The sequence below is a fragment of the Python bivittatus genome, unplaced genomic scaffold, assembly GCF_059951505.1.
Source record: "Python bivittatus isolate LINGU-HERP-01145 unplaced genomic scaffold, Pbiv_v1 ctg000660_np1212, whole genome shotgun sequence".
Lineage (NCBI taxonomy): Eukaryota > Metazoa > Chordata > Lepidosauria > Squamata > Pythonidae > Python > Python bivittatus.
Window position 1 is genome coordinate 672,794 of NW_028277092.1, and position 24,810 is coordinate 697,603.

Here is a 24,810-nt window from a genome sequence, read left to right on the forward strand (position 1 = left end):
AAGGAACAACTTACAGTCAGTTACAACTCATCAGTCTTGTGCATCACCTCGTGTCACCATATTTCTAGGGGGAAGTCACAAATGGGCAGATATCCAGTCATAACCACGCTTACTCAGCAGTCAACAGTGCTATGTTCTCATTTTACATAAATTTGTGCATCTTCAGCTGCGAACTTTGAAACTGTACTTTCTTCCAGTCACAGATTAAAGGGGAATTAGTAAGTTTCCTCTGGAATTACTATAAGAAAACCCCTGCTGAATCAGGCAAAAAGTCCATCTTAATCCAGTATTTTGCTTCTGGATGGCTCACCTGAAGCCTCTGATGCTGGAAGCGGGAGATGGAAGATCCATCCATCTCCCACCATTCTTCTCCTGAATTTGGAGGTATCCTGCCCCCAACCCAGACAGAACCCTGGGTTTCAAGACCAATAACCTGGGCTGAGTTGTCCTCCATGAGCTTATCTGAGTGAGTGGCAATCTCCCCCATCTTATGGTAATAAATTCCAGAAGTTAATTATGGACTATGTGAAGAGGGTCTTTCTTTTGTCCTAAATATCTTTCCTATCAACTTCATCAGATGACTCCTGGGCCAAGTGTTTGGGAAGATGGAGAAGAACCTCTCTCTGTCCACTTTCTCCATGCCATCTCAATCATGTCTTCACACAATCATCTTTTTCCCAAGCTGAAGAGTGCCAAACACATTGAAGTTAGCATTTTTTGTCGCATTGGGCATCACATTACAGTGTGTTTGCCATGTGGTTGGCAGTTTACCCAGAAAGAGATCCTCCTGGTCTTGGAGCTCTTCACCATCAATTATTTTTGGGACTTCCCTCTCTGAATAATGTGGTATGATCTGTAGGCCCACTGGCTTCTTATCGCTAAGAGAGCCTGTTTGTCTAGTCCAGCTTGCCAGAAGAAGCCAGACCCGTTTGAGGGACAAATTTCATCCCATCTGAATTCTTTAAGAGCTCTTAGGTGAATGACATTAAGACCTAGTGATTTGTTCTTGGGTCACCACTCAAGATCTCCCAATATATCTTCCATTGTCAGAGTTTGTTTTAGTTGTTTTGATTCCTTCCCTGCAAGAGCCAATATGAGCTCGGCCGCCTGTCCCATATCTTCTACCATAAAGAGAGATGCAAATATTCCTTCAGCCTCTTTGATCTCCATATGGCCCAAGAGAATCCTTTTCCTTCCCCCCTTCCTTTTTTGCCTTCCTTCTTATGACCTTACACTTTTTTGAGAGAGAGTTTGTGCCTCTCATTAGGAAAGGCTTTCCCACTCCTGAAGGAAGTCTTCTTACCTGGACACCACGAGAAAGGCATGTCTCTTCCTGATTTGGTGGACCCTGTTGGAGAGAAAACTCATGAGAACCATCTATCTATCTCCCACCATTGTTCTCCTGAAGCTGGCTATCTTCCTCCTCAGCTGTATTTACAGTGAAGTTGATCCTGGTCCATTTGTCTGCTCAGTCAAGACCACAAACCCAATACTCAGTCTCCAGAGTTGACTTGGAAGGATCTGCAGGTGGGTTAGCAGTGTTCCCAAGGTGAAAGACCTCCTCACACCCCCAAATGCAGGCTATATCTACTTTTCAGAAACAAAGAGACTCAGATTACAATCAGGTCATTGATTACAAGGTTTTGTCAGATAACCATGCATACTACATTTTAGAAAAATGTACCAGGCTGTATTATGTGATACTGGCACTTACTAAGCCAGTAACACAAACTTCTCAATTTTCCCACAACCCTTTCCTTCATTTTGGTGGAGCTTCCATTCTTGTAGCTTCAAGTAATCTTCAGGAAGTCTGGAGAAATTTGACCTTCTTGACTTTACCTTTCTGCCTCTTTTTCAACAGCCCCCTCATTTTTGGGAAATTTCCCTTTTATGGTCAAATGTGATTCTTTGGAAGCCAACTGACAGTTTCCTACTTGCCTAATCTGTATTTACTTATCTCTTTAGCAACCCATCTTGCAAAAGATGAGAAAGCTAGGCCTTTCCTCACCTTGCTTTCCCAAGGCCCTCCTGGGGCAGGTCGCCTGTTCCTTCAGTGGAGTATTTAAGCACCTAATCCAGTGTTTCTCAACCTTGGCAACTTTAAGATGGGTGGACCTCAATTCCCAGAATTCCCCAGCCAGCATTGTTGAGTTGAGGTCCACCCATCTTAAAGTTGCCAAGGTTGAGAAACACTGACCTAATCTAAGATTTGGCTGTGCAGAACCATGGTGACCTGCTTTAATGTTTACAGCATTAACATCAAGCTGGCTCCAGCTTGTTCTCTCACTGTCCTGTGAGAAAGCTCAGAGCTTGTGGCATAATGGGAGGGAGGAGGTCATCCAAGACCCCATTTGAATAAGGCACATTTGTGCATTAATGAACATGGGTGAGGGAGGGGAAGCTGGTGCTCCCCCTCTCATCTGAGGCCCAGAGTGTGGTCCTCCAGAGAACAGGTCTGTGGAGGTGTATCTAAAGTGTATGAGCAGGTTCCTTTCAGGTGTTCAGTGAGTACATGGAGGAGGCAGGTGAGGTCCGTCCTTCTCTCCCCCCACCCCGCCGTGCATCCACTTCTGGCTGGAGCAGAAGATAAATCTCATGCAGAAGAAAACCTCTTGCCCTCACCCATGACAAGAATGAACTAGGGGTTCAGTCTCTTCCCTTCATTCCCAATATAAGAAGCAGAGAGAGTGGGTGAGGAGGCTCATGGAGGGACTGCAGGAAGCCACCATTCTCTCCTGGGATTCCCTGCTGAGGACACCCTACAGATATGGTTGGACAATGACTGAATGAGGAAACTGACGGGAGTTCAGGCTCCAGGACATGAGAGACTTTCCCAAGCAAAATGTGTGCCTTTGTGGACCAGCTATTTTGAGAAAAAGGCATTTGATAGTACTGGAAAAAGATGTTGAGCTACCCTAGGCATTGTCAGAGTGTGCCCCAAATCGCAGCAAGCCCAAGTCATCAGACATCTCAGTTGGTTCGGGAACTTGGGGGGCATTTGTGGGAGCTCCGTGGCAGAACCCAAAGACTGAAGATGTCTGGCTTCAGTGTCACTGAGACTCTGCAGAATGCAGGAACTTGAGACTTGCCAAGGAATGCAATGCACCCGGGGCTGTGCACAAGGTGTCCCAAGGTCATGTGGCAAAAAGGGCTCTCCAAGAGAAGGTGGCTACCGTAATATTTTGGGAGCTTGGCTGGGGGAGTCTGTGACACAAGAAAGGGGGAGGAAAGGCTGTTAATGTGGAAGAGAGGGGCAATGGAGACTGCATGAGTAACTTGGCCAACACGTTTCTTTTGAAGTTGTTTTTAAAAAGCCGCAAACGGATGCTCCCATGTGGGGGGATCATAACCATGGAATGGATTCTGGGGCTTCTTTGTCCACAATCCAGGAAGCCACTGAGAACTGCTCAGCAAAGAACAGCTGGTGGATGTACAGTAGTTGAAAACAGTCAGAGCCCTCCTAAGCATCAGGCGGAGGGAGTTATCCCACCTCAGACAGGAGATCCTGGGGTGACAGATTAGCAAAACGTTGGGGGCAGAGACTGTGTGCGATGTGGGCCCTTCTGTGCGCCCTAAACTAAACAGGTTTTCCAGGTGTGACAGAACATGAGTTCACTTTATATGTGGGCTCAATGGCCAAATTAAGTACAATTTTAAGACAGGTATAAGAGAAAGAAATGGAGCATTATAAAGATGAAATAGACCATTAAAAACCTGTAAAAATCTAAAATACGCAGAACTAATCTACTCAGTTACCAGAACTATTAAATAATTACCAATTATTAAAAACAAAAGCAATAAAATACTTCCGTTTCAATTCAATGGTGACTAAAATTTTACGCAGCTTAAGTAATCATTCTAGGAAGACAAAAAAATCATTGTGAACTTGAGTAGCTGTCACTGACTGTCACTCATTGTAAAATCATAAAATGACGTTTTGGAATTCTGCCCTGAAAGGATCATGGGATTCTAAAAAGGGAAAACTGAACTATTTTGCAACAGAAACGCAATAGTGATAAGGCAGAAGTTAGCTACTCTCCAAAGTGTGTGAAGGAGGAGGAGAATTAGACTGGCATCTGGTTATTCAAGGAGATTCAAGACTGGTTTATTGGTCAGTACAGGCAGGTGGCGTTCCTGTCTTGACAGATAGTTTACCAAAGCATTAACACAGAAGTTCCGTCAAGTTGGGGTGAGGATACATCCCTGTTTCACCCCTTTTTGGATGGATATGGTTGGGGAGAGGACAGGGAGCTCTGAAGAGCTGCATCTGATTTGCACGATGTTGATCTTGTGCGACTTCATAATCAGCGTAAGAAGGCACCATTCAATAGATGAGACAACCAGTGTTTCCACTCACTGTCCTGTGAGAACTGGTTTCCAGCTGAATTTCACCCCGTCTTCTCAGGCCCCTGTGGAGCAATTCAGCTGCCAAGTCCTGTTTTCACCACCATCAGGAACCCGAACCCGAACCCGAACCCGAACCCAGCTTCTGGGGACTGAGCAAACGGCCTTCAGATCTCTAAAGTCTACCTAGAGTTTACCATGTCAATGTGCAATCTATTTTGCAGCCAAAAGGACGAGCACTAATTAATTAGTCTAATTAATAATTAATTAGACTAGTCTAATGTTGAATGCCCTCACTAAAGCCAGCGTGATCCTCCACCATAATATTATTCTGCAGCAGCCAATTTTCTTTCCGGTGTCCGGCATGTTGTTTGCTGCTGAGGCTCAACAGGCCAATGGGAGGATAATTTGTAGAAGTAGCTTTATCTCCTGGATAGACATGTCTCCATCCCATTAGAGTCTGAGCTGTGCAATCTGTGTATGTGAATGGATTTGCAAGACCTGGGACCCACAGGCTGGTGTGGGCTTTCAGTAATTCAGCTGAGATTTGTTCACCCCAAGACTTGGCTTGCTTCAACCGTGCAGTAAGTTTGGTGGTCTCAGAGTGGGACCCCAGAGCCCAACTTGTTGAGCCTTCTGGGCAAGATTGTTGTGTATAAATGGAGCCTGGGCCGCCACTCAGTTGAGTTCTGAAGCCACCGGCCAGCCCTTACTTGTGGAGAAAGTGGGTCAAAATGCAGAAGGAGCATTGGGGAAACCAGCGGACACAAAGGGCCAGAACGCTGTGGAGTTCTTGCTTCAATATCTTGGCCACACTTCTGTGAGTTAGCCACCGGCACTGCCATCTCTTTCCACTTGAGGAGGGAACTCAGGGGACGGGTTCTGTGCGCTCTGAGGTTACTATGACTGGTCCTGTCACCCGTGTGGAAGTGCTGCTGTACTAGGCTTCTGCGCATGTGATGGGGAGCAATGTCATCTTCTCCTTTGTGCGGGGCATCGTCTTGGACCAATCTGAAAATAGAGGGGCATATCCCTCGAAGCTTTACAAAAGTGAAAAATAGTGTAAGTATAGAAGCGAAGTCTGCAGATAAGAGCTTGAATTTGGTTTAATATAGGTCAGAAGGAGACCCCTGAAATTTGGGTTTATAAAAAGGTGCAAGATGGCCTCTGTTTAATACCAGCAAAGGAGACTTGAACAGCTCTTGCTGTAAGAATATTTTTCCTGAAGTTCGAATTCCTTATTGGCTTTCTTCTCTGCTTTAATTCCTATGGTTCTTCCTATTGTTCGTTGGTCTACTTGGCCTCTTTGAATCCTAACCCTTATTTTTATTGTTATGCCCAACGACTGTCTGTGTCTTTGTGGTCTTCATAAATTCTAAATATACTCTAAAGCTCTCAAAAGGTTGTGTCTGGGGCTAGAGTCCAGTCACAAGGCCTGGGCTTCTCCAGATGCCGGGAAGGACCACAAGGATGACCTGGTCCAACCCTCTGCAATACGCAGGAGAACCAGTTAAAGCATTCAAGGGGAGCTTCATTTCCATTGTGGGAAAGGCCTTGTTCCTACCACCCCGGTTGAGGGGAAGAAAATAAATTGGTGGCCGCAAATAGCAGCGGCATCACGTGGGGTCTCCAGGTGAAGGGGACCAGCCTGGGGGCAGAGGGAGCCTAACTCCAACTGGTACTTTGAATGACCCGATCAGGAGGCCTCCAGGTGACCCCTTTAGGTGGCCTGGTCAGCCTGAGTCTTGGCGGGGCTTTGGGTCTCCCTGGCTGGGCAGATCCTCTTTTTGAGCCCCAAGGGGAAGGACCCAGCTCCCGAGTAGGCCATCACCAAGAGAGGCCCCACCACATCCTCTAGCCTGGAGCCATCTTGTCCTTTCTCAGCAAAGGTTTTCCTGGAATGAGGGTCAGAAATGGGATGCTTGAAAGTTGACTTAGCTGACTTAACCCCGAAGTCTTCCTCTCTCTTCTCTCAGGCCCTGCAGAAGCTGCTGCAGCCAAAGGACTGAATGGCGTTCTGGGGGAGTCGGTCACTTTCCAACTGAAGACCCCTCCACCATTTCAAACGATTTCTTGGAGTAAAAGTGTCGGCGGACAGCCTAGTATTATTGCTGTGCTGACCTTTCAGGAGCCATGTGTCGCCCTGACACCGCTCCCGGCCTTCAGAAATCGAGTGAAGGTCTCCGAGGACTGCAGCGAATTACGCCTCGGCCATCTAGAGCCAGAGGATGCTGCCAGATATGCCGCACAAATTGTTTTACCAACCAACGCGACAGAGGTGGAATCCTTTGAGCTGCTAGTTTCTAGTAAGTATCCCAGCCATGGCAGCGAATTCCTGGTCTTCCGCATTCGCCCAGGGCAGGCGGGGGGCTTTTCTGCTGGCAGGGGGCAGGGGGCTTTCGGTGTCCGGCTTCTGAAGAGGTGCAGTTTGGGGTGGAGCCCCATCGCCGCTCACCTGCTGCTCCTCCGTTTTTAACCTCCATCCCAGTACACTCGGCCCATCAGACATTTGGGCAGATCTTTGTCAATCTCAGCAGTGCAAATAGACTAAACGTGTTCTGATCAGGCCTGCCCTTGCTTACCTTTGGGGTCCCAAAAAAGACCACCCGTTTCCTTCCTCTTCCACCCTACCCGCATTTTTCCACCCCAGGAGCTCCGGCACAGCTGAGGACTTGCATTTCTCCGGCTGGTTAGAAGCTCCAGCTGTGTCCTGCTACCTCTTCCCCCTTGGAAGGGGGCCCATGGGGGCCCAGCCCAGCTGTCTCCAGGCTTGACTCTCCAGGGGGGTAGGGTGGGCTGGGCCAGGCCAAGGGGGTCCCAGCATGGGGTCGCAGGAAGAGAGAGGCGGGTTTGCTTTGGGGCTGGGATCTCCACAGACCTGGGTTTAGGATCCTCTGCATGGATCTGGTGGGACTGGCTGGAGCCACGAACCCTTTGGGGAAGAGTCAGGGGTTCCTTGGTGGGGTGAGCCTGGGGGCTGCAGAGACACGCACGTGTTCCTCATCTTGCCATCAGTCCATGGCTTGGTATAAGGAGGGCTGGGTGGAAGGCATCCAGGCTGCCATTACTCAAGTGGATGGGGGTCCCTGCCACCTCTACCATGGTGGGCCTCTCCCTTCACAATGAGCGACACACGTTGAGAGGCGGGATTCTGTTATTTATGACAGAAAGGGGGGACGCGTATTTTCCCTGCCCTAATCTAAGCAAAGCCTTTCACGGAGGCCCAGCTGTTGCTGCTTTTCCTTCCTCCTTGGCCTTCCTGTGACTTCGTGGTCTTCCACAAACGGTGTCTCTACATTTCCTGCCCAGGACGGTTGCAGGACTCTCAGCTGAGAGTGATGTGCATTCCTGATGGTGGTGGAAACGGGACTTGGCAGCTGAACTGCTCCACAGAGGCCTGGGAAGACGGGGTGGAGTTCAGCTGGATCCCAGCTGTCCAGGGTGAGGGTCCCACCCTCGGGAATTCTGCGATCAAGATCACCTCCCAAGACCTTGATCTCAATGTCACCTGCAGAGCAGAAAACCCGGTCAGCAACGCATCCACGACGGTCTCCTTAAAGGAAGTTTGTTCTGGTAAGGTTTTCCCTCATTGAGAGGGGCCTTGGGGCAGAGGGGCTGTGGTGGGTGAGGCTGAGCAGGAGGGCAGTCAGGAGAGAAAATGTCCTGCAGAAGGTGGAACTTTCCAAGGTTATTTGCGCAGTAGCACCATTGGAGTCGGAAAGGCGTTGGGCTGCAAACAATGTTCCAGAAGAATAAAATTTATGCACTTCTGCATAGCATCACTGCTCATATTCTTATAACTTATATTTCCTCTTTCGATCAAGCTGACTGGAGGGGATCTCCAACTGGCACTGGACATCTCATTTAGCCCTTTAAATTTCCAGTTGCATTGGACTACAGATATAGCATGAACTGCTAGAAAGCTGCTGGTTGCTGAATTTCCCCAGTCTCTGAATCTGTTCAGCAACTCAGCACTCCTGAGATTGCCAACTGTTGGGCCTAGCCCAAGGAACTCCAGGAGACCATGCAGAATCAATCCAGCAAGGTTTATTAGCTACAACCCCTTAACAAGAATCTTCCCAGAATGAAACCAGTTCCCAGGCTCAGCCAGGTCACACCGATGGAATTTCTTAGGGAGGTGCCAGTCTCCTCCGCTTATCTCTTCCTCGCTCCTCTGGAGATGAGAGCACATTCTTTACTCCCCTCCCTCCATTCCAGTCCATCACACCAACTGATGCATCCTGTGTGCATCTTTTCCTTGTCAATGAGAAGCCCCACCTGCAAGATGTAATTGGGACGGCTCCGTGAGGAATCCCATGTAGACAGTGTCCGAGGAGAAGAAACTGGCCCCACAGCCAACGAAATGCCGAAAAGGCTTCCGGCAAAGCTGACCAGTTAATGTGGGAGAAAGCAGCCTCCTTGCCTTGCCTTGCCTTGCCCTGACCCTGACCCTGACCCTGACCCTGACCCTGACCCTGACCCTGACCCTGACCCTGACCCCACCCTGGGATCCGGGACACCGAATCAGGGGAGCTCGCAGCCTGGACGGATCCTGAAACAAGGGTCGCGATTCCTCGTTTGCTTCTTTGCTAGGCAGATCTCTAGATGGCAAGAGAAAAATTGATGAAGGTGATCCTGCACAGACATTCCAGTCAATCGGAATATATTTCACCTGATTAAATCCACCTCCTGAATTGGCAGAGCTGTTGGATAGAAAAGTCTTTACAGTTTGGGAGAGAAGACAGTTTTATCTTAAGCTAGCTGCTCGTACATATGTCTTGGGTTTTAAAAAGAGGGATGTTAACGCTTCACTCCCTGAAATGGGCTGCTGAGTAGCATTGGATGGCTCTCGCGATAAAATTATCTATTTATCTTGTGATAACATTCGTTTTACCGGCCTTGCCTCCAGAAATGGGTTAAGGATCTGATGGAATGAATTTCCTGCCCTACATTTGCTATTATTTCTCCTGTTTCAATTTTCAAGAGTTTTGTGTTGTAGTGAAGAATAGAGAAAGGTTCTTTTCCCCGAGAAAATGATCTTAAAATAAACTCCTGTGTGAGAGAGACCCCAGGGCGGCGTGTGAGCTTGATGGCGTGCTTCAAAGATGGCCAAGCGTGTGGGGTAACTGTCAAATGAATGGCTTCATGAAACCAGAGATTCACGATTGCTCATCGCCTGATCTCTGCTTCCTTTCGATCTGCTCTCTTGCACTTACATTCTGCCCATCACGTTGAACCCCAGAGAGGAGACCAGTGACGGAGGTTCCCCCCCAGGACAACGGTGAGCTCCACCCCACCCTTATAGCTTGCACCCTTCCTTGTCCATCTTGGCAGTTCTCCAAGGGGTCCCCCCCCCCCGAGCAAGTAATGGACCCATCCTTGAGGGAGGGGGGAAGAGGAGGAACTAATGAAGCTCCTCTAGCTACAATTCCTTCTTTGGGAGTAGGAAGTGGGTTTAGAGGCCCCTCTTATGTTTTATGTCTTAATTTATTATTTTCTTTTAAACAACAAATTGTACAAAACAAAATTTAGACCACAAGAACATTCAAACAATTCAAAGTTCCTGAACATAGAACAAAAAGAGTATTTTATAAACACGTACAATCACTCCAGCATAATATTTTAGAATATACATTCTCCTAAAAAAATATGTATTACACGACTTAGCCATCTCTATCCAGTTGTTACCAGGTGTTGGACTAGAACAGTGTTTCTCAACCTTGGCAACTTGAAGATGTTTGGACTTCAACTCCCAGAATTCTGGGAGTTGAAGTCCACACATCTTCAAGTTGCCAAGGTTGAGAAACACTGGACTAGAAGGTGATCAAGATCCAAAGAGAATTATTGATTAGTTGCCTCTTATTAGTTGCAAAAAATGTCTATTGCTTCTTCATTGAATGTGAGTAGTAACTTACCCATCTTGGCAACTGATCTAATTGACTGAAATTAAAACAAGCCCCCCGAGGGTATCACTGCACTGCATGGATTCCAGCTTGGTGGAATGGAGGCAACACGATGTGGTCTTCCAAAGTTGACTCTCGAGCAGGGATCTAAACTTGCATAGGAACACATGTGGGGCCAAACTGGGCTTTTGCTGGCACTTGGGGCAGGCTGGCTAAGAGGTGTTCAAACTGACCAGGCCCCATGTGGAATGGGTGTAAGACTGGTGAGCTAGCCCACCCTTTTTATTAAAATGATTTATATGAAGGCCTCACTTGAGTAAGGCTTCATCCATATTGCTTAAAGTCAATATGGACGAACCCATTGGGTGATGACCACAGCAAATGGAAGCTTGAGACTTGCAACTTAAGAGGAGCCAAGGGTAAAGAGAATGAGTAGACCCACTGAGTCTGTGTGGAACTAAGGGAAAAAGGAAGGCTGTTACAGATCAGAATGAAGGATATTTGATCCTGTAGCGCAGAGCTGATGAATATATGCAGAGAAGTGGTTTGATTGCAAGCGAAAGGGCTAAAATGTACGCCAGAAAGTATGAATCAGTGACGTCTTATAGATGGACAGGAAGGTAAGGAAGCCATAGTTGTGAAGGATGGTTTTCTTTGGGATAGCAAAGGCTCAGTGCCTCCACTCTGGGTGCCCAGCATTCTGTGGGCCCCTCGCACCTATCAATCCATTCTCTTGCTTGTAATTCTGGAGTGCTGAGTCTCCACAATTATTTGAATGGTGTGCAATTCAGTTCTTCTTCTTAATCCAAATAATGTTAAAACAAGATTGAAAGATAAGTCAATAATTAAACAAAGATCATAGAAAACCATCCAATAAGATAAAGCCAACAGCTGCAAAAATGTAGGGATAAATATAGGAATATACGTAAATGGTAAGACCCATAAAGAGGAAAGTAATAATGGGACAGTATGGTCTATACACTATTTTTTAAATGCCTCTAATGTTCTTTTTTAAGCCTTCACTGATGCCAGGAACCTCTTTCATGAGGGTTTGTCCCACACCCTCTGCTGTGGTGGACAAGGGGCTTCTGGAGAAGGACCTCGGGTGCTCTTTGCAGAATCCAAACACTTCTGCTCATTTCAGACCTCTTGAGTTGCCCCGAGGCAAAACTGGGGGAAACAGTTATGACTTAATGTATTGGGTACCAGCAGATCATATATCAGAATTACAATTGTTCAGCTAAGCTATAAGCTTTCTGTGTCTATTTTCATTGTGTTTTATGTATGTTTGTGTATGTTGTACATAATAACGTGTATTATGCATGTTGTACATAATAAAGTGAGTCTGTAAAACAAAGCTCAAAGGAACATTAAAAAATGGATGCCATATTGTTTTGAGATACGCCACCTAAGTCAAGCCTACCTGGCTTAAACGTATTTCTTTATCTTTCAGCTGTGTTTTATGTTGGCTGTTGGGATATCTTTCAACTGTCTACTAGCCAGGTTCTGGCTCCCATACAACTTGTAGCAACATCTGGCCATTCTGCGCATGTCCAGGACACTCATGCAAATTCCTCCTCCATCTCCCCGTCCCCAGCCCCCAAGTCCTGCAGTGCAGAGAGTCAAAATGCTTGAAGGAAAAACAAGATATAAGTCTAACCAGAAATATTTGGACTTGACTCACCCCTGGGGGGTTCACACAGTTCACTCATCCTGGAAGCTGGGGCAACAAAACCCAGCTGCAGGGCACCCAGCCCCACTGCTCTGAGGCGCTACTGCAGTGTTTCTCAACCATAGCCACTTTAAGATGAGTGGACTTCAACTCCCAGAATTCCCCAGCCAGCCATGCTGGCTGGGGAATTCTGGGAGTTGAAGTCCACTCATCTTAAAGTGGCCAAGTTTGGACAACACTGCTCTACTGTACTGCCCAACAGCAACCCTATTGAAGGTACCAATGCTGGAGGTGCCACCCCATTATTCATGTGATGCCAGTCACCTAGAACCCACCGTCCGTGCCCATCATTCTGCCCAGCCCCAACTTTCAGCACCCCTGCCTGACAAATTTTAATCTTTTTTGCAAAACAGGGCAGGGCCTTCTTCGCCGTCCTCTCTGCTTGACGCTTCCCACGTCTCTCCACTTGGGTTTTCCCCTCTTCTTTTCTGCTGTTCCTGCCAGAAGCAGGAGGCGTGCCTGTCTGTCAGTGTTCGCATCCTCGTCTGGTTGCTGCTTGCGGGCGGTGGGGGGCGGGGGTATAGTCATTAAACTGATAACCGGAACACCTTTGTAGGCAATTAATTTTAAAGTTATTAGTTCAATTTAAATAGATTCACTTTTTGTCCTAGTCCTGCTTTTAGAGCGGGGTACATACATATACAAGTGTGCCCGAGGCAAACCTCTCAGATGGGCACCCCCAGTGGTGAGCTACCCCCAGGCTGCAGCTTTTGAGGATGGGGGGAGAAAGGGGGAGTGGGCCGCATGCCTGCAGGGGGTCCTGGGGCCCATGAGGGTCTCCCCTCCCTCCTCAGCCGTCCAAAGTCTCTCCCCCCTTCCTCTTCTAGTGTTACACTCAGGGACTTTCCCCTCCCTTCAGAAGAAGCCACTCATACGTGCAGCTGTCACACCCCTCCTCTCAGCAGATGGCCCCAGCTCAGCCACCCCGAAACCTTTCCTCTCAGGGGTCTTCTTCACCGCTGGGTTGAAGTGACACCTACCGGTCCATCATGAGCAGACATGGTGCCCTCATAATGTTTGATGTCCCCAAACCTGCCTGTTCAGGATTGCCCCCTAATGGTCCTACTCATCAGGTACAGGGCAAGCTAAGGAAAAGGATTGGTCTTCAACTCCCCAGCAGGCAGGAAAGCATCAATGAATCACCCCCTTTAATATTAGCGGAGGCTGGGAAGAAGGTGAGTTTTCACAGATGAAGTTGCAGATTTAGCCATCGGTCGAAACTCGCTCTCGGGTTGGCGAGAGTGTTTTGTATTTGTGAGCTCCAACATCAGCTCCTTTTGGACGCAGTTTTCTGGACTGGCCCTCTTCTAATCAGCCGATTAGGTGGCTCCCTTGGAGCACTAGTGCTAAACCAGGGCGATGGCTGGGATGATGGACATAGCGTTATTTCAGAGGAGTGCTCAATTGTATTCAAAAGCAGCCTCAACAACTTCTGACAGGTCCGGGAAAATTATATAACACGGCAATCTCTCTCTCTCCTCCATTTCACTGTGCAACCTCCCCCCCCACCGCCCACCCCCCATTACTAACACTTGCAAGCTGCTGTTTAGGCTGATCCAGATCTCTGAGCTGGAGGAGAGGGAGCATAAGTAGCCAGTAAGAGTCCAGCTGATCCCTCCCCAGAGGTCACCCGACCTCCACACCAACCAGATGGTCAGTGAAGCTCTTCAGGTTGCGCCTACAGCAACAGCCATGGCTTGTTGCTCATGGGGCAACCACCCCTTGAAGGGGAAAACAGTGCTTTAACTCCAGAACAGCTAAATATGCTTTCTTTCTTACATCTATATCTCATCATGATAAAACAACTTTATGCCACTTCAGATATGGACTCGGGATGTGGTGAAGGCAATGCAATGAGGACATAGCAGAAATAGCAGGTTGCTGGTGCATGTTTGTGCCAGGCTAGGTGCAAGTGGGGAAGAGCCGTAGCTGGGCTGAAGAAACCCAGATGACCACGAGATGGCAACAAGGAACTCAAGGTTTCTTCATCTCATGATAGTTTGGAGGTTCACGGCCAGATGTGGTAATCCTGTCTTGCTGTAATGGTATGCGGGAATGACCTCGGGAGACAGGAGGAAGAGCCGCAGCCAGGGGAACGGTTAGATAAGAGGCAGCTGGGCCCGCAGCAGGAATGGGAGTGTGAAAAGCATCTCAGGAAGGACCCTCTTGCTTCTTGGGCTGTAAAGGGGACGGGGGAGAGATGCACTTTCAGACTTGCAAGATTCTGTTAATGCAGCCTTACAATAAAGGAGAATTAGCTCAGCTCGCTGTGTTTCCTGCCTGGGCTACCTCGCAAGGCTGACATCAACCTTGCAAGTCCGAAAGTTGTTGCTGTTAGCAGCAAGTCTATCTGGGGGGACAGAAGGGAAGCAAGGCACCTGCATGTGGAGAGGCACTGCTTCGGAGCGTCTTCGGCATCACTTCGTCTGATAAAATGTGCTGAAACCTTCTGCTTTTTTAGTAAAGCAGAAACGTTTTTTGGCTTCATCAGGGGAATCCTGATCAGGCAGAGACACTTCCGTAAATCCCTTTTCCGGGTACTGAGGCAACTGCCTAAATTAAACAGGGAAGTTGGGCAGGATTTACGTCCCGTTTCCTATTCTTTCTGCTTTCCCACCGTGTCTTCCACGCTTTTCTTAACACGCACAACCAAGAAGAGTCAAGGCAGGAACGGCAGAAGTGCTGGAGAATGCCGTGCAGTTGATACCGTGAAAAGCTCTTGGCTCTCCCAGGCCTCACAAAACACCATTACTGTTCTCCCATAGCAGGCAACGCACAAACTAACAAACCCGTGTGCTGCTAGGTTGAGAAATAATTGTGTTGAGAAATAATTTAGCTTTAACCGAGTCTTCTATTTGAATTTCCAGATGAGCTAGGATTTACGCTATCTTGAAACTGAAAATAACAGGCTGTCATATATTCAGCGTTTGCCCAGAAACTCTCCATGGCCCAGAGTTGTTTTCTCCCCAAAAAGATGGCAACACCCATCCAATAGGAAGCAATAGCTGTTTTCCTGGCAGGTGCACCTGCAACTTGAGAAGATGCTCAACAGGGATTTTTCAGAGACATCAACCTCTTGTACACCACAGAGTTAGTAGAAGTTCCATAGCTGCATTTCTTTAGCTCACGTTCCAGATGTGTGCTAAAGCCAGAGGTGTAGAAGGGATCCTGATAGGTTTAAGATCCAGAAGGTTTAAGGCTGCATTGTTCCAGTGGTTTTTGTAGATGACAGCTGCTCCTGCTGCCGGCTCAAGCTTGTCATTTGCAGGGAATTGTGGATGGAGAACAAGCTCCTTGAGAAAAATTACCCCATACAGGGAGTCCTCGTTTAGCAACCACAGTTGGGACCGGCCACTCGGTCGTCAAGCGCAGTGGTTGCTAAGTGAAACTGCAACTGTGCTTACAATCTGACTTCAGCTTTCCTTTGCTTTACAGACCTGCAAAGGTCATTAATGCAAGGATTGTTCGCAAAGTTACTTTTTTGTCACTGTCGTAACTGCGAACAGTTGCTGTACGAGGCAGCTGCTAAGCGAGGACTACCTGTATAGGAAAAAGGCCTCTGCAGGATTTCTCATATTTGACCATTGGTGAACATCCTCTGCTCTTTTTTGCAGAAAATACGCCTGCAACTAAAGGATGGATCCCGGCCCTGATTGTAGCTCTTCTCTTAATTACAGTTGCTGTAGTTGTCATATATGTGCTGAAGAAGAAAGGTACAAGACATTTCTCAGCTGTGCACACCCCTTGCAAAACCTCCACGACTGAGTTCCAAGCTCCTGTTCCCTTTCCTCCTGACTCCACCCAAAAAGAGAAAAAAGATTAGCCAGAAAGTCACCACGGCATCTGTTGGCCACCGGGTGGGCATGCCCTCGCCCCCGTCCCAGGGCACTGCCTACCACGCCATTCGTCTTCAGGCAGTGGGAGGGCCCAGCCCTTTTAATCTGGGCTCTTCCCTGCACCCTCCAGGCCTCCAGGCCTCCAAGCCACCCCCCTCCAAGGCTGGGCTTTGCAAGGGAGGTCAGCCGATATACAAAGAAAGGGCAGGGCTCAGATCACGTGGCTGTGGCCACCATCTTGACTCCTCACGGCACTGTAGAGGGAAAGGAAGGCTACGGGTGAAGAGCGTCTCCCGGAAGGTCTCAGGCGTGTGGACGCCCCCAGCTTCTCTAAGGAGCAAAGGAAAGGGCTCCCGGGAGGGTCATCTCATCTACCAGCTTCACAGAGGCAACATCTGTGTCTGGGGGGTCAACCACCCCAAGAACGGCCTCTCCCTGCCCCGTCAAGAGCAATTTCTTCAGCAGCCCCTGCTCTCCTGCCCTCGTGTCGGGAGCTGCCAAGAGGTCAGGCCGTGCAGACTTCAGCTCCTGGCTTCTACAGAACCAGCTGCTCAAGCAGACGCCCAACAGCAAACTGGCAGGATTCTTCGGGCAAGCGGGAACCTCCAGCAAGGATTGGAGGCCCAAACCTTGGTTGAAACAGCTACCTTGGATGTTGCATGATTGCCCCTCGCCCCCGCCCCTGCTTTCGGTCGGCTTTACCCAAGAGCAGCCGTACGTAAAGCATTTGTACACCCCCCCGGCCCTGCTTCAAAGATAGCGGTTGTTGCTTGCCCACCCACTTCCTGCGTTTCAGCCTGCTTTCTTTTCCTTCCGCAGCTGCCGAGAGGAGAGAGCTCAATTTTGCACAAGGCTCAGGTAAGAAGTCCCCCTCCCCCCAGGGAGAGCCAACACCTACCAAATAAGACAGGAAGATTTGCTACACACACAACACACCCACACCCACAGCCCACAAAAGGGAAACCCCCCCAAATTGATCTGGGGATAAAACACCCCCAATGGGGGCAGAGGGTGGGCACAGTTGAGGAGACAAATTGCCAGCACGATACACACGTTGCTCATTTTCAGGGGCTTCCCAGGTTTAGAAGGATGGTGCGCGTTGAGGATTTTAAGAGCATGCTTGGAGGAGCATGGCGGCAACGAACCGCTAGATCGCCGTCATCGCCTCGCAAGGGGGATGGCAGCGCAACCGTTCTGTCATTTTTCCTCTGAGGGAGCTGCAAGACCAGAAGCAGTCTTAGAAAAAGAGATGATGCTTGAGACAGTCCTGTGTCATCCTCCCCACCTTGCATTTTTCAAAAAAACTGAAGAAGGACACAATTCAGAGGGACTGCGGGGAGGGGGCCAAGGAGAGGCTGGTCCTTGACCTTCTGAGGCCATGCCAATGTGTGGCTTAAACAAACATGGAGTGAAGTTCAGCTGGCCCCAGTTTCCCCCCCGCTTGCAGGAGAAGCTGCGGCCAGAGCCCCGCCGGTCCAGCTCCCGGAACCGGCAGGCCCCTCGAGGCCGGCTTGGTCTGGCCCGATGTGGGTGCAGCTCTTCCCTTTTCAACGGCTCCCGGTTCCGATTAACGAGCCCCAGCCGAGCACGCAGAACCCTTTCACTGTTGAACCGTTGATAACTGTCGTCCACGACAACGTTTTAATCACAGGTTGTTGTTGTTTTTTCTCCAAATTATTTGGCAGGTGATGCTACAGATCCCTGAATGGGACAAAGGGGCCTCCTTCATACCCCTCTTCTTCCTCCCTTCCTGTTTTCCCCAGGGCTGCTGACAAACATCTGGTGGCCCTAGGGCAAATGACGACAACGACAACAACAGTCGTACTAATAATTCCCTTTGTTCTATTGCTTTGAAGCAGAGTTTGAATCATTCTTTAGAAGTTTTATTCCCACCGAACACACAGCGCTCCCTTCCTTCCTTCCTTCCTTCCTTCCTTCCTTCCTTCCTTCCTTCCTTCCTTCCTTCCTTCCGAGCTCACGCATCTTGCTTTATACCGAGCCTGCTCTGGTGCAAGATTTGGTCGTAACGGCTCTTCCCCGCATCCAAGCTGAGAGAAGGGACCTTCTCAAAGCAGGGGGCTCTGCCATAGAAGCAGCAGAAGAGCTCAGGAGACAACGAAGAAGCTCACTGAGACCACCTCCAGGACCGTCTACCTCAGCCCACCTGCCTGGAAGCAAATGAGGAAGCCTCCCACCCGTGGCATCTTTCCGTTGAAGCAGGTTCCCTAAACGCTCTTCTCCTGCTCGCTGCACTAAGATTCAGACGTTGCGTAGCTGCAAGAAAACCCTCCTGTGACCGCTCGGCCTTTTGTCAAGGAGTTCCCACAAGTCTGATGCCAGATGAGAAGGGTCAGGCGAGGCGAGGCGTTTCGGCGGAAGCTGCTCAAGAGAGTGGGCAGGCTGATGTTCACTCCAGGGAGAACAAGGGACAATGACAACACAAAAATAGCCAACACAGTTTGAAGGAGCCAATAATGCAGTAAGATTACTGCAGATCTGATCACTTCTTTGCCACAAAATTTCCTTCTCCTGTCCTGTATTAATTGTCCTTTAATTCTTTTCATCTTCATAATTCTCTTTCTTTCTTTCTTTCTTTCTTTCTTTCTTTCTTTCTTTCTTTCTTTCTTTCTTTCTTTCTTTCTTTCTTTCAGAATATAATTAGGACAAAAAAGAAAACTGACACAGGAAGGTGACGGGGATGTATATGGGGGAGTCAACAGTGTCAAAATCAGAGGCGCAGTCTCCCCCCATGAGCCCCCCCCTCAAAACTGACAAATGTTCAGATTCTGAAATGGATAATGAACCAAGTTAGAGACTCCATATTTACTTGTAACTGGCATGATGACGATGATGATAATGATAATCTGCTTTATGTAAATTATCTCTTTTAACACATAATTGGGTTACAGGGAAGGGATGGATGGATGGATGGATAAGCAGATAGAAATGATGGATGACAGATTGATCATGGAGGTAGAGCTATAGATAACATTTGAGACCTAAAAGGTCTGACACAGGATCACAAAGAAGTGCTAAATGCTCAGAAAAGTTTGAAATAATAAGTAGATTATATATAATACTGATGTCTTTAAACACTGGCAGACTTGGCAGAGATAGCAGAAAGGACAATGTCTAGGTCCACACAACACACTAAAGCCTACCTAGTTTTATGTTGGCTTAGGTTTGTGCATGTGTGTGTCTTAGTGTGTTGTTTGGTTAGCTTATGATCTACAATCCAACATCATCTGGTTTAATTCAGTAGCCAAGGCACGTAGGTTGTCACTTGTGGTCCGCGATAGGAGGGACAGGACAGGCCGCTGCAGAAGAGAAGGTCCTCTCTTCGTTCTCTTCCCATGAGAGCTGACACAGTCCTTGGATCCTTTTCTAGAAATCTTGTGTTTATTTTCCTTTTGAGAGTTGTGCCTTGGCTAACATGAATTCAGAGGTCAGAGAGGCACCCACAACGTCTTCTCCAGAAACAAAACCCAGCATTTGGCTGGTGAAGGGGTGGCCCTTGGGAAGGTGGAAGAAAACACCCTATCTTCTGGAAAGAAGTGGAAATAAACTTGGCGCATACAGAGGCACGAAGGAAGGGAAGAGACCATTTTCCCAAGAAAATGAACTCACTGCCAAAAAGATAGGGGAAAAAAAAGAATTTCGTGCACTTTTGGTTCCAAAACATTTCTGTTTGAACAGAAAGCTATCGCTAAAATTAGAAAATGTTTACATGTGTAGATTTCAGAACATAAGACTTGTTTTCTCCGAACAAGAAATAGAAGTGGATTTAAAATAAGAATGCTGGGATCTCTTGGTTTTAACGATAGCGACAAGTTTCAGGTTTTGGAACAGTTCCTATCGGTAGAGTGCGATGTTTGCTCCTATCGTTCTTTATTTTGGATCCAAGGGATCGGACAGGATTTAAAACTCTTTGGGTTTTTTTTTTTTTGTATTTTACAAAGTGTGGGTTGTTCTTTTTCATTGTTTTAAATGGCTTCTTTTGGGGGCTTGCTTTGTTTGTTCTAACATGAAATAAAACATCTCTGTGATTCAACTTGCATGACTAACTGACTGACTCTTTGGGCCAACAATACAACTTAATGACTTTGCACGGAACCATTAATGCTTATTAATGCTCCTTCCTCCGCTTCTGTTTTTCATGTTCAGTACCATGTTTAAGCCGAGCCCTTTAATTAAATTAATTGCCTGCTTCAGTGAATATCAACACAATAATTAATGTCAGCTCTATTCACCATCATTTGGGAGCGGGAGACCTCCTCCAGGAATGGAGAAATAAAAGGACAGGCCCATCCCAAAGAAAGAGAAGAAGGATTACATTTAGACTTTAAGCCTGCTTAATTTTTCTTCTTTATCTTGCACTGGAAAAGGATTGGGAGTGCCCATACATTCACAAACATCTCTTGAGGGGGACTGTGGCCCATTTGGGTAACAGTCATAATTTTTCTTTGCAGGGACTGAAGATCGAGCTAAGAATGATTCCACCTTAATAGGAGATGGGCCCAAGGTAAGTTCATAAGAACTCAATCCAGTCCATAGAAAGTCCTCACAGTCTTCCAAAACTCCTTGGAAGTAGCCCAGGGCAACTTGCTAGTCCACTGAGGTCCAAGTCGCCTCCTTGAACTCACCCCCTAACTCTCCAGATCTCTACCTAGCCGCCATGGACCAATTTTGATTCCTGCCAGGATTCTTCTTGAAATGCCATCAGCACGTCCCCATGTCCTCCGCAAGGGGAATGAAGACCCTTGAAATGAAATCTGAAAATGCATCAGGTTTTCAAAGCTTAGCCTTCCTTAAGCCAGGTGTTCTCAACTCCCAGAATTCTCAACCAGGGGCTCGTGTGCTGAGGAGTTCTGGAAGCTGAAATCCACACTTCCAGAAGATGCCCTTTCTCAACAGAATAAAATGTGACTGCATGCTAAAGGCTGCCTAGATTTCTCCCTCTTTTGCTGACTTAAGTGGACTTCATAAGGTCTTCTCAAATGAGGATTTTGCACAAGGCTCCTTAAAGATCTCAAGAATGAAGTCTGATATATCTCAAGGCTAGAAAGGGGGCAGGGAGGAATCAGATTTGGGGCAAGGGGGATGCTATGGATAAGATGGTGTAGTTGTTCCTTGAGGTACTGCGGTTTTAACACATCTTTTTTTTTATTTTTCTTTTGTAAGTCTCTTTGAGCCTTGCTGGATTTTATGACATATAAACTATGGCAAATAAAAAGAAAAGAAAAGAAGTGATATCTGTCAGTTAATCACAGAGGAAACAGGCAGGAGGTGACATCTGAAAACAGTGTTAACTTTAGATCTTACAGCAATTAACAATAACTCTCACTAAAATTACTCATAGCTTCTTTTTAGATTTTCCAGAATGACATTCACAGCTCTGGGTACTCTGCAGCAAAGCTGCTTGACGGTGCCCCATCGAACGGTATTATCGCTGCCCAAATCATCGGTGGTCTTCCTGACAATAGGGAGGCCCGGCTTCCTTGGGGCTGACTCAGTAGCCACTAGAAAGGCTGGAGAGGCTGCGTGTCTCTTTTAAAAATAAAATAATATATCAAAATGTCTTCCTGTTCATGCAGATATCTACACCATGCCATCGCCAGAGCCAGAATAAGCAGGAGGCCCTCTCTGCCCACAGCATCTCCCCGCTTTCCACTCCACAGAGGTGAAGACCTTGCAGGTGACAATAAACACCGCGCTTTTTCTCTTTTTCTCGCATTCAGGGGGCACGGGGAAAGAAAGACAGGCCACCAAGAAAAGCACCAAAAAGCCACCAGGAGATGCCCCAAACCATCTATACAGCTGTACAGCACCCGAAGCAGGTGAGAGATTGTGCCACTGCCCACTACTCACAGCAGCCTTTTCAAACGGCAGGTCTTGGAATCCCAGCCATATGGGGCTGGTAGTTCAAAACATCCAGTCGGGCGCCAGGTTGGAGGAGGCTGTGTTGGCAAAACACACGCCCGCCCCTCGAGACCAGGAGGGATCAATTGTGATTCGGCTAAAAGATTGCAACTTGGGGGGCCTTGGAAATCTGGGTTGAAATCTTCTTTCTACTACGAATTTAAGTAGGATGATACTTGAAGAAAAGAAAGCAGAAATGTTTGCTTTCGGCTTCGAAAAAGAATTGTGCAAATTTCTGAAATAGAGCAGAATTTCCTGCAATCATGCTAAAAATAAACAATGCAAACTTCAGGTTAAAAAAAGAAAGGTGAAAGGCAGCTGTGAATATGATCACATCTTTCTTCTTGAGAGGGAGCAACATAACATTGGCTAACCTTTCTGCACAACCGCTCCGGGGAACTGGGATTTGCGCTCAAAGGTTTGAGATGCCTAGACATTTCTTGGCCAAAGACCCGGTTCCTCCCGGCCTGATTCTCGAACGGCCTCTCTTTTGCAGAGTCCTTTACAAACAGACGATGAGAAGATGAGGAAGAGACAGCACGGCCTCCACAGCCAGGAGGAGAAAACGGTTTATTCGGAGGTCAGCAAGTCTCAAGAGGCACGTGGCTTTCTTGCTTCTGGTTCTTTGTGAGGAGGGAGAAAAACAGTCCCGTTTGACAACTCAATATTCCAGTAGACGTCTCACCTAAATAGCCTATTGTCTGGGAGTGGGCAACTCAGACCGAATGCAAAACCGTCAAATGGGCTGGATTCACACCACATGCTGCACCCTAAAAGTTAAAACTAACCAAGCTTAGCGTGTTTTGCGAAGGGAGCCACGGGGTCTTTCATTGCCAGCAACTCGCAGGGTCCTTCCTCAGGGCCGTCAGGAGAAACAAACGCCACCAGGCGTTGTGAGCTGCAAGGAGCCGGACAGCGGTGCTGGCCTTGCAGATTTAAAGTGGGAGAGCTCAAGACGGCCTTTGGTAGTCTCCCGGCTTCCTTTCGTCCCTTTCCCCTCCTACTCGGGGTCTCCTGAGAAATACAAGCTCCATCAGGTGTGGTGGGACTCTTGGCACCTGCCTGAGAAGGAGAACTCGACCACCTCTCAGGTTGCTGGAGGAAACGCGGTCCTGTCAGGGTTTGGACATGGGCGTACCGGTCTTCCGGAAGATTGGTATTCCTTTTTGATGCTTAGGTTATTTGAACGAAAAGATGAAGCCATCTGGCTGGCCCGGGGTGTCTGCAGGGTGTGGTGTTGTTCTGTGCAGCAGGTAGAGCTTCAGTTGCACCATCGTGACTTTCTTCACCACGCTCTGCAGACAGTAAAGCTCCCCGAATAACTACATGCCTGTGTTCTCCTTGGCAGAGTGAAGACCAAAACGCCAAGACAATCTATGAGACAGTGAAAAATCCCTCATCTGACAGACCCTCAGACTTCAGAGCCCTGGTGTAACACCCACTGCCCCGGCCAGGCCAGCAGGAGATGCCACCCAGTGCCGGAGGAGCACCTGAGCCGCTGCTTCCAAAGGCCGCCCGGAGGACTTGCAGCAGGACCCCGAGAGAGAGCAGCGGGCCAGGCGGCCCCCGGGGTGGCTCTTCCTCCCCGGGCTCGGCACCCGCCTTCGTTCCCGGGCCTGCACCAGCCCAGCAGCTCCTCGTTCTGGCTGGGGGAGGGCGGGAAAGAACACGATTTCATTCCTCTTTGGGTCTCATTTTTAGTCGATACACGAAGCGAACGTTATCCTTTCCCATCTGAACTTCTCTGAATTTTGCAGGACTGTTTCACTCGTTTTTAAAAAATGCGTTGGGGAGGAAATCTGTATCAGATGCACACTTCTTGGAAATCACTTACAGGAGCAGTATACGAGGGAAGCTTCATGTCTGTGTACACTGGGTATGCCAGGCAGATGTGCAAACAAAAGTGCCTCTTTTTTCACAGAAATGGGCACCCAAATATTTATATATTTTATGAAAAGTTTATTTTCTTAAAATGTTAAGTTTGATGAATAAATCAACACCTTCACATACATGCACAACCGGAAAAATCTCAAGTCACAATACAGGTAGTCCTCGACTTATGACCACGATTGGGACTTTTGCAATTTTACAACTTTTTTTGCTTTGGTCGTTAAACGAATCCAGCTCCCCCCGTTGACCTTGCTTGTCAAATGGCAATCAGGTGACCCCAGAATGCTGCAACCCTCATAAATATATGCCAGTCACCAAGTGCCTGAATTTTGATCACATGACTGTGGGGATGCTGCGACAGTCATAAGTGCGAGAACCGGTCATAAATCGCTTTTTTCGGCACCATCGTAACTTTGAATGGTTGTTAAACAAATGATTATAAGTCAAGGACTACCTGTATTCTCACAAACAGGAAAATGGGAGCAACCAATATTGAGAAATGTTGATCGAAGAGGCCACCCTTGCTCCTGTGATCCTGCACAAATGTGAGACTGGGCCACCAAATGCCCAATGCCATCATGCTCAGCCTTTGGCTCATTGGGCATCAAAGCGCCATTCTCCCCCAATGTAGCCCACCAGAAATCCCCTTTAAATCTTCAGCATCCCCTGGAACAGCCGCTGTCCAGTTCCTGGGAAACCTCACATCTTTGGGGACCTCCATTCTTGCTACCTCAGCTATTCCTCTAGGAGTAGAATAGCAAATCTGCTTTCTTGATTTTGCCATTCATTGTTAGTTTGATGCTGTGTTAGACTTTTATTACTTGTGTATTTGATTACTGTAGGCCACTATGTACACAAATATTTCATTCTTCTGCAACTTCCAGATTTGTATTAAACCAATTAGGAATAAATAGTTTCCACCCAATCGTGCAGCACTCCAGTATGTAGGCTGAGATCACAAGACACGCTAGAAGATATAGCGGTCCACATTCACACAACTTGTTATGCTTGGTTAGTTTCAATCTTGATGTGTTTGCTTGCTTATTTATTTAATGCCTCAGCAGGCTCTATGATCAGCGTAGGGTTCAATGTATTGGGCAGAAGATCAGCAATGAGGATAGCACATTTCATGCCAGTAGAGCGATCTGCTGACTCAGAGGTGGGTGGACAACAGTTCAACTCAGAA

General features: G+C 47.8%; 1 protein-coding gene across 4 annotated transcripts in view; it reads left to right on the plus strand.

Moving 5' to 3' along the window:
- Window positions 1-24,571, plus strand: part of LOC112541926 (uncharacterized) — a 30,376-nt gene extending 5,805 nt beyond the window's left edge. The window contains exons 2-10 of one of the 4 annotated variants that reach the window (XM_088151063.1): window positions 6,321-6,650; window positions 7,654-7,917; window positions 9,587-9,625; window positions 15,594-15,692; window positions 16,635-16,673; window positions 20,285-20,337; window positions 21,554-21,652; window positions 22,231-22,314; window positions 23,083-24,571. In XM_088151063.1, coding sequence (XP_088007189.1) covers window positions 6,321-6,650; window positions 7,654-7,917; window positions 9,587-9,625; window positions 15,594-15,692; window positions 16,635-16,673; window positions 20,285-20,337; window positions 21,554-21,652; window positions 22,231-22,314; window positions 23,083-23,169 — 1,094 coding nt within the window. In that variant the 3' untranslated portion in view covers window positions 23,170-24,571. Of the gene's footprint in view, window positions 1-6,320; window positions 6,651-7,653; window positions 7,918-9,586; window positions 10,038-10,141; window positions 11,403-15,593; window positions 15,693-16,634; window positions 16,674-20,284; window positions 20,338-21,553; window positions 21,653-22,230; window positions 22,333-23,082 lie in introns of those variants that run through there. The other 3 variants (XM_088151062.1, XM_088151064.1, XR_015797985.1) reach the window with 3 other exon arrangements.
- Window positions 24,572-24,810: the final 239 nt, after the last annotated feature.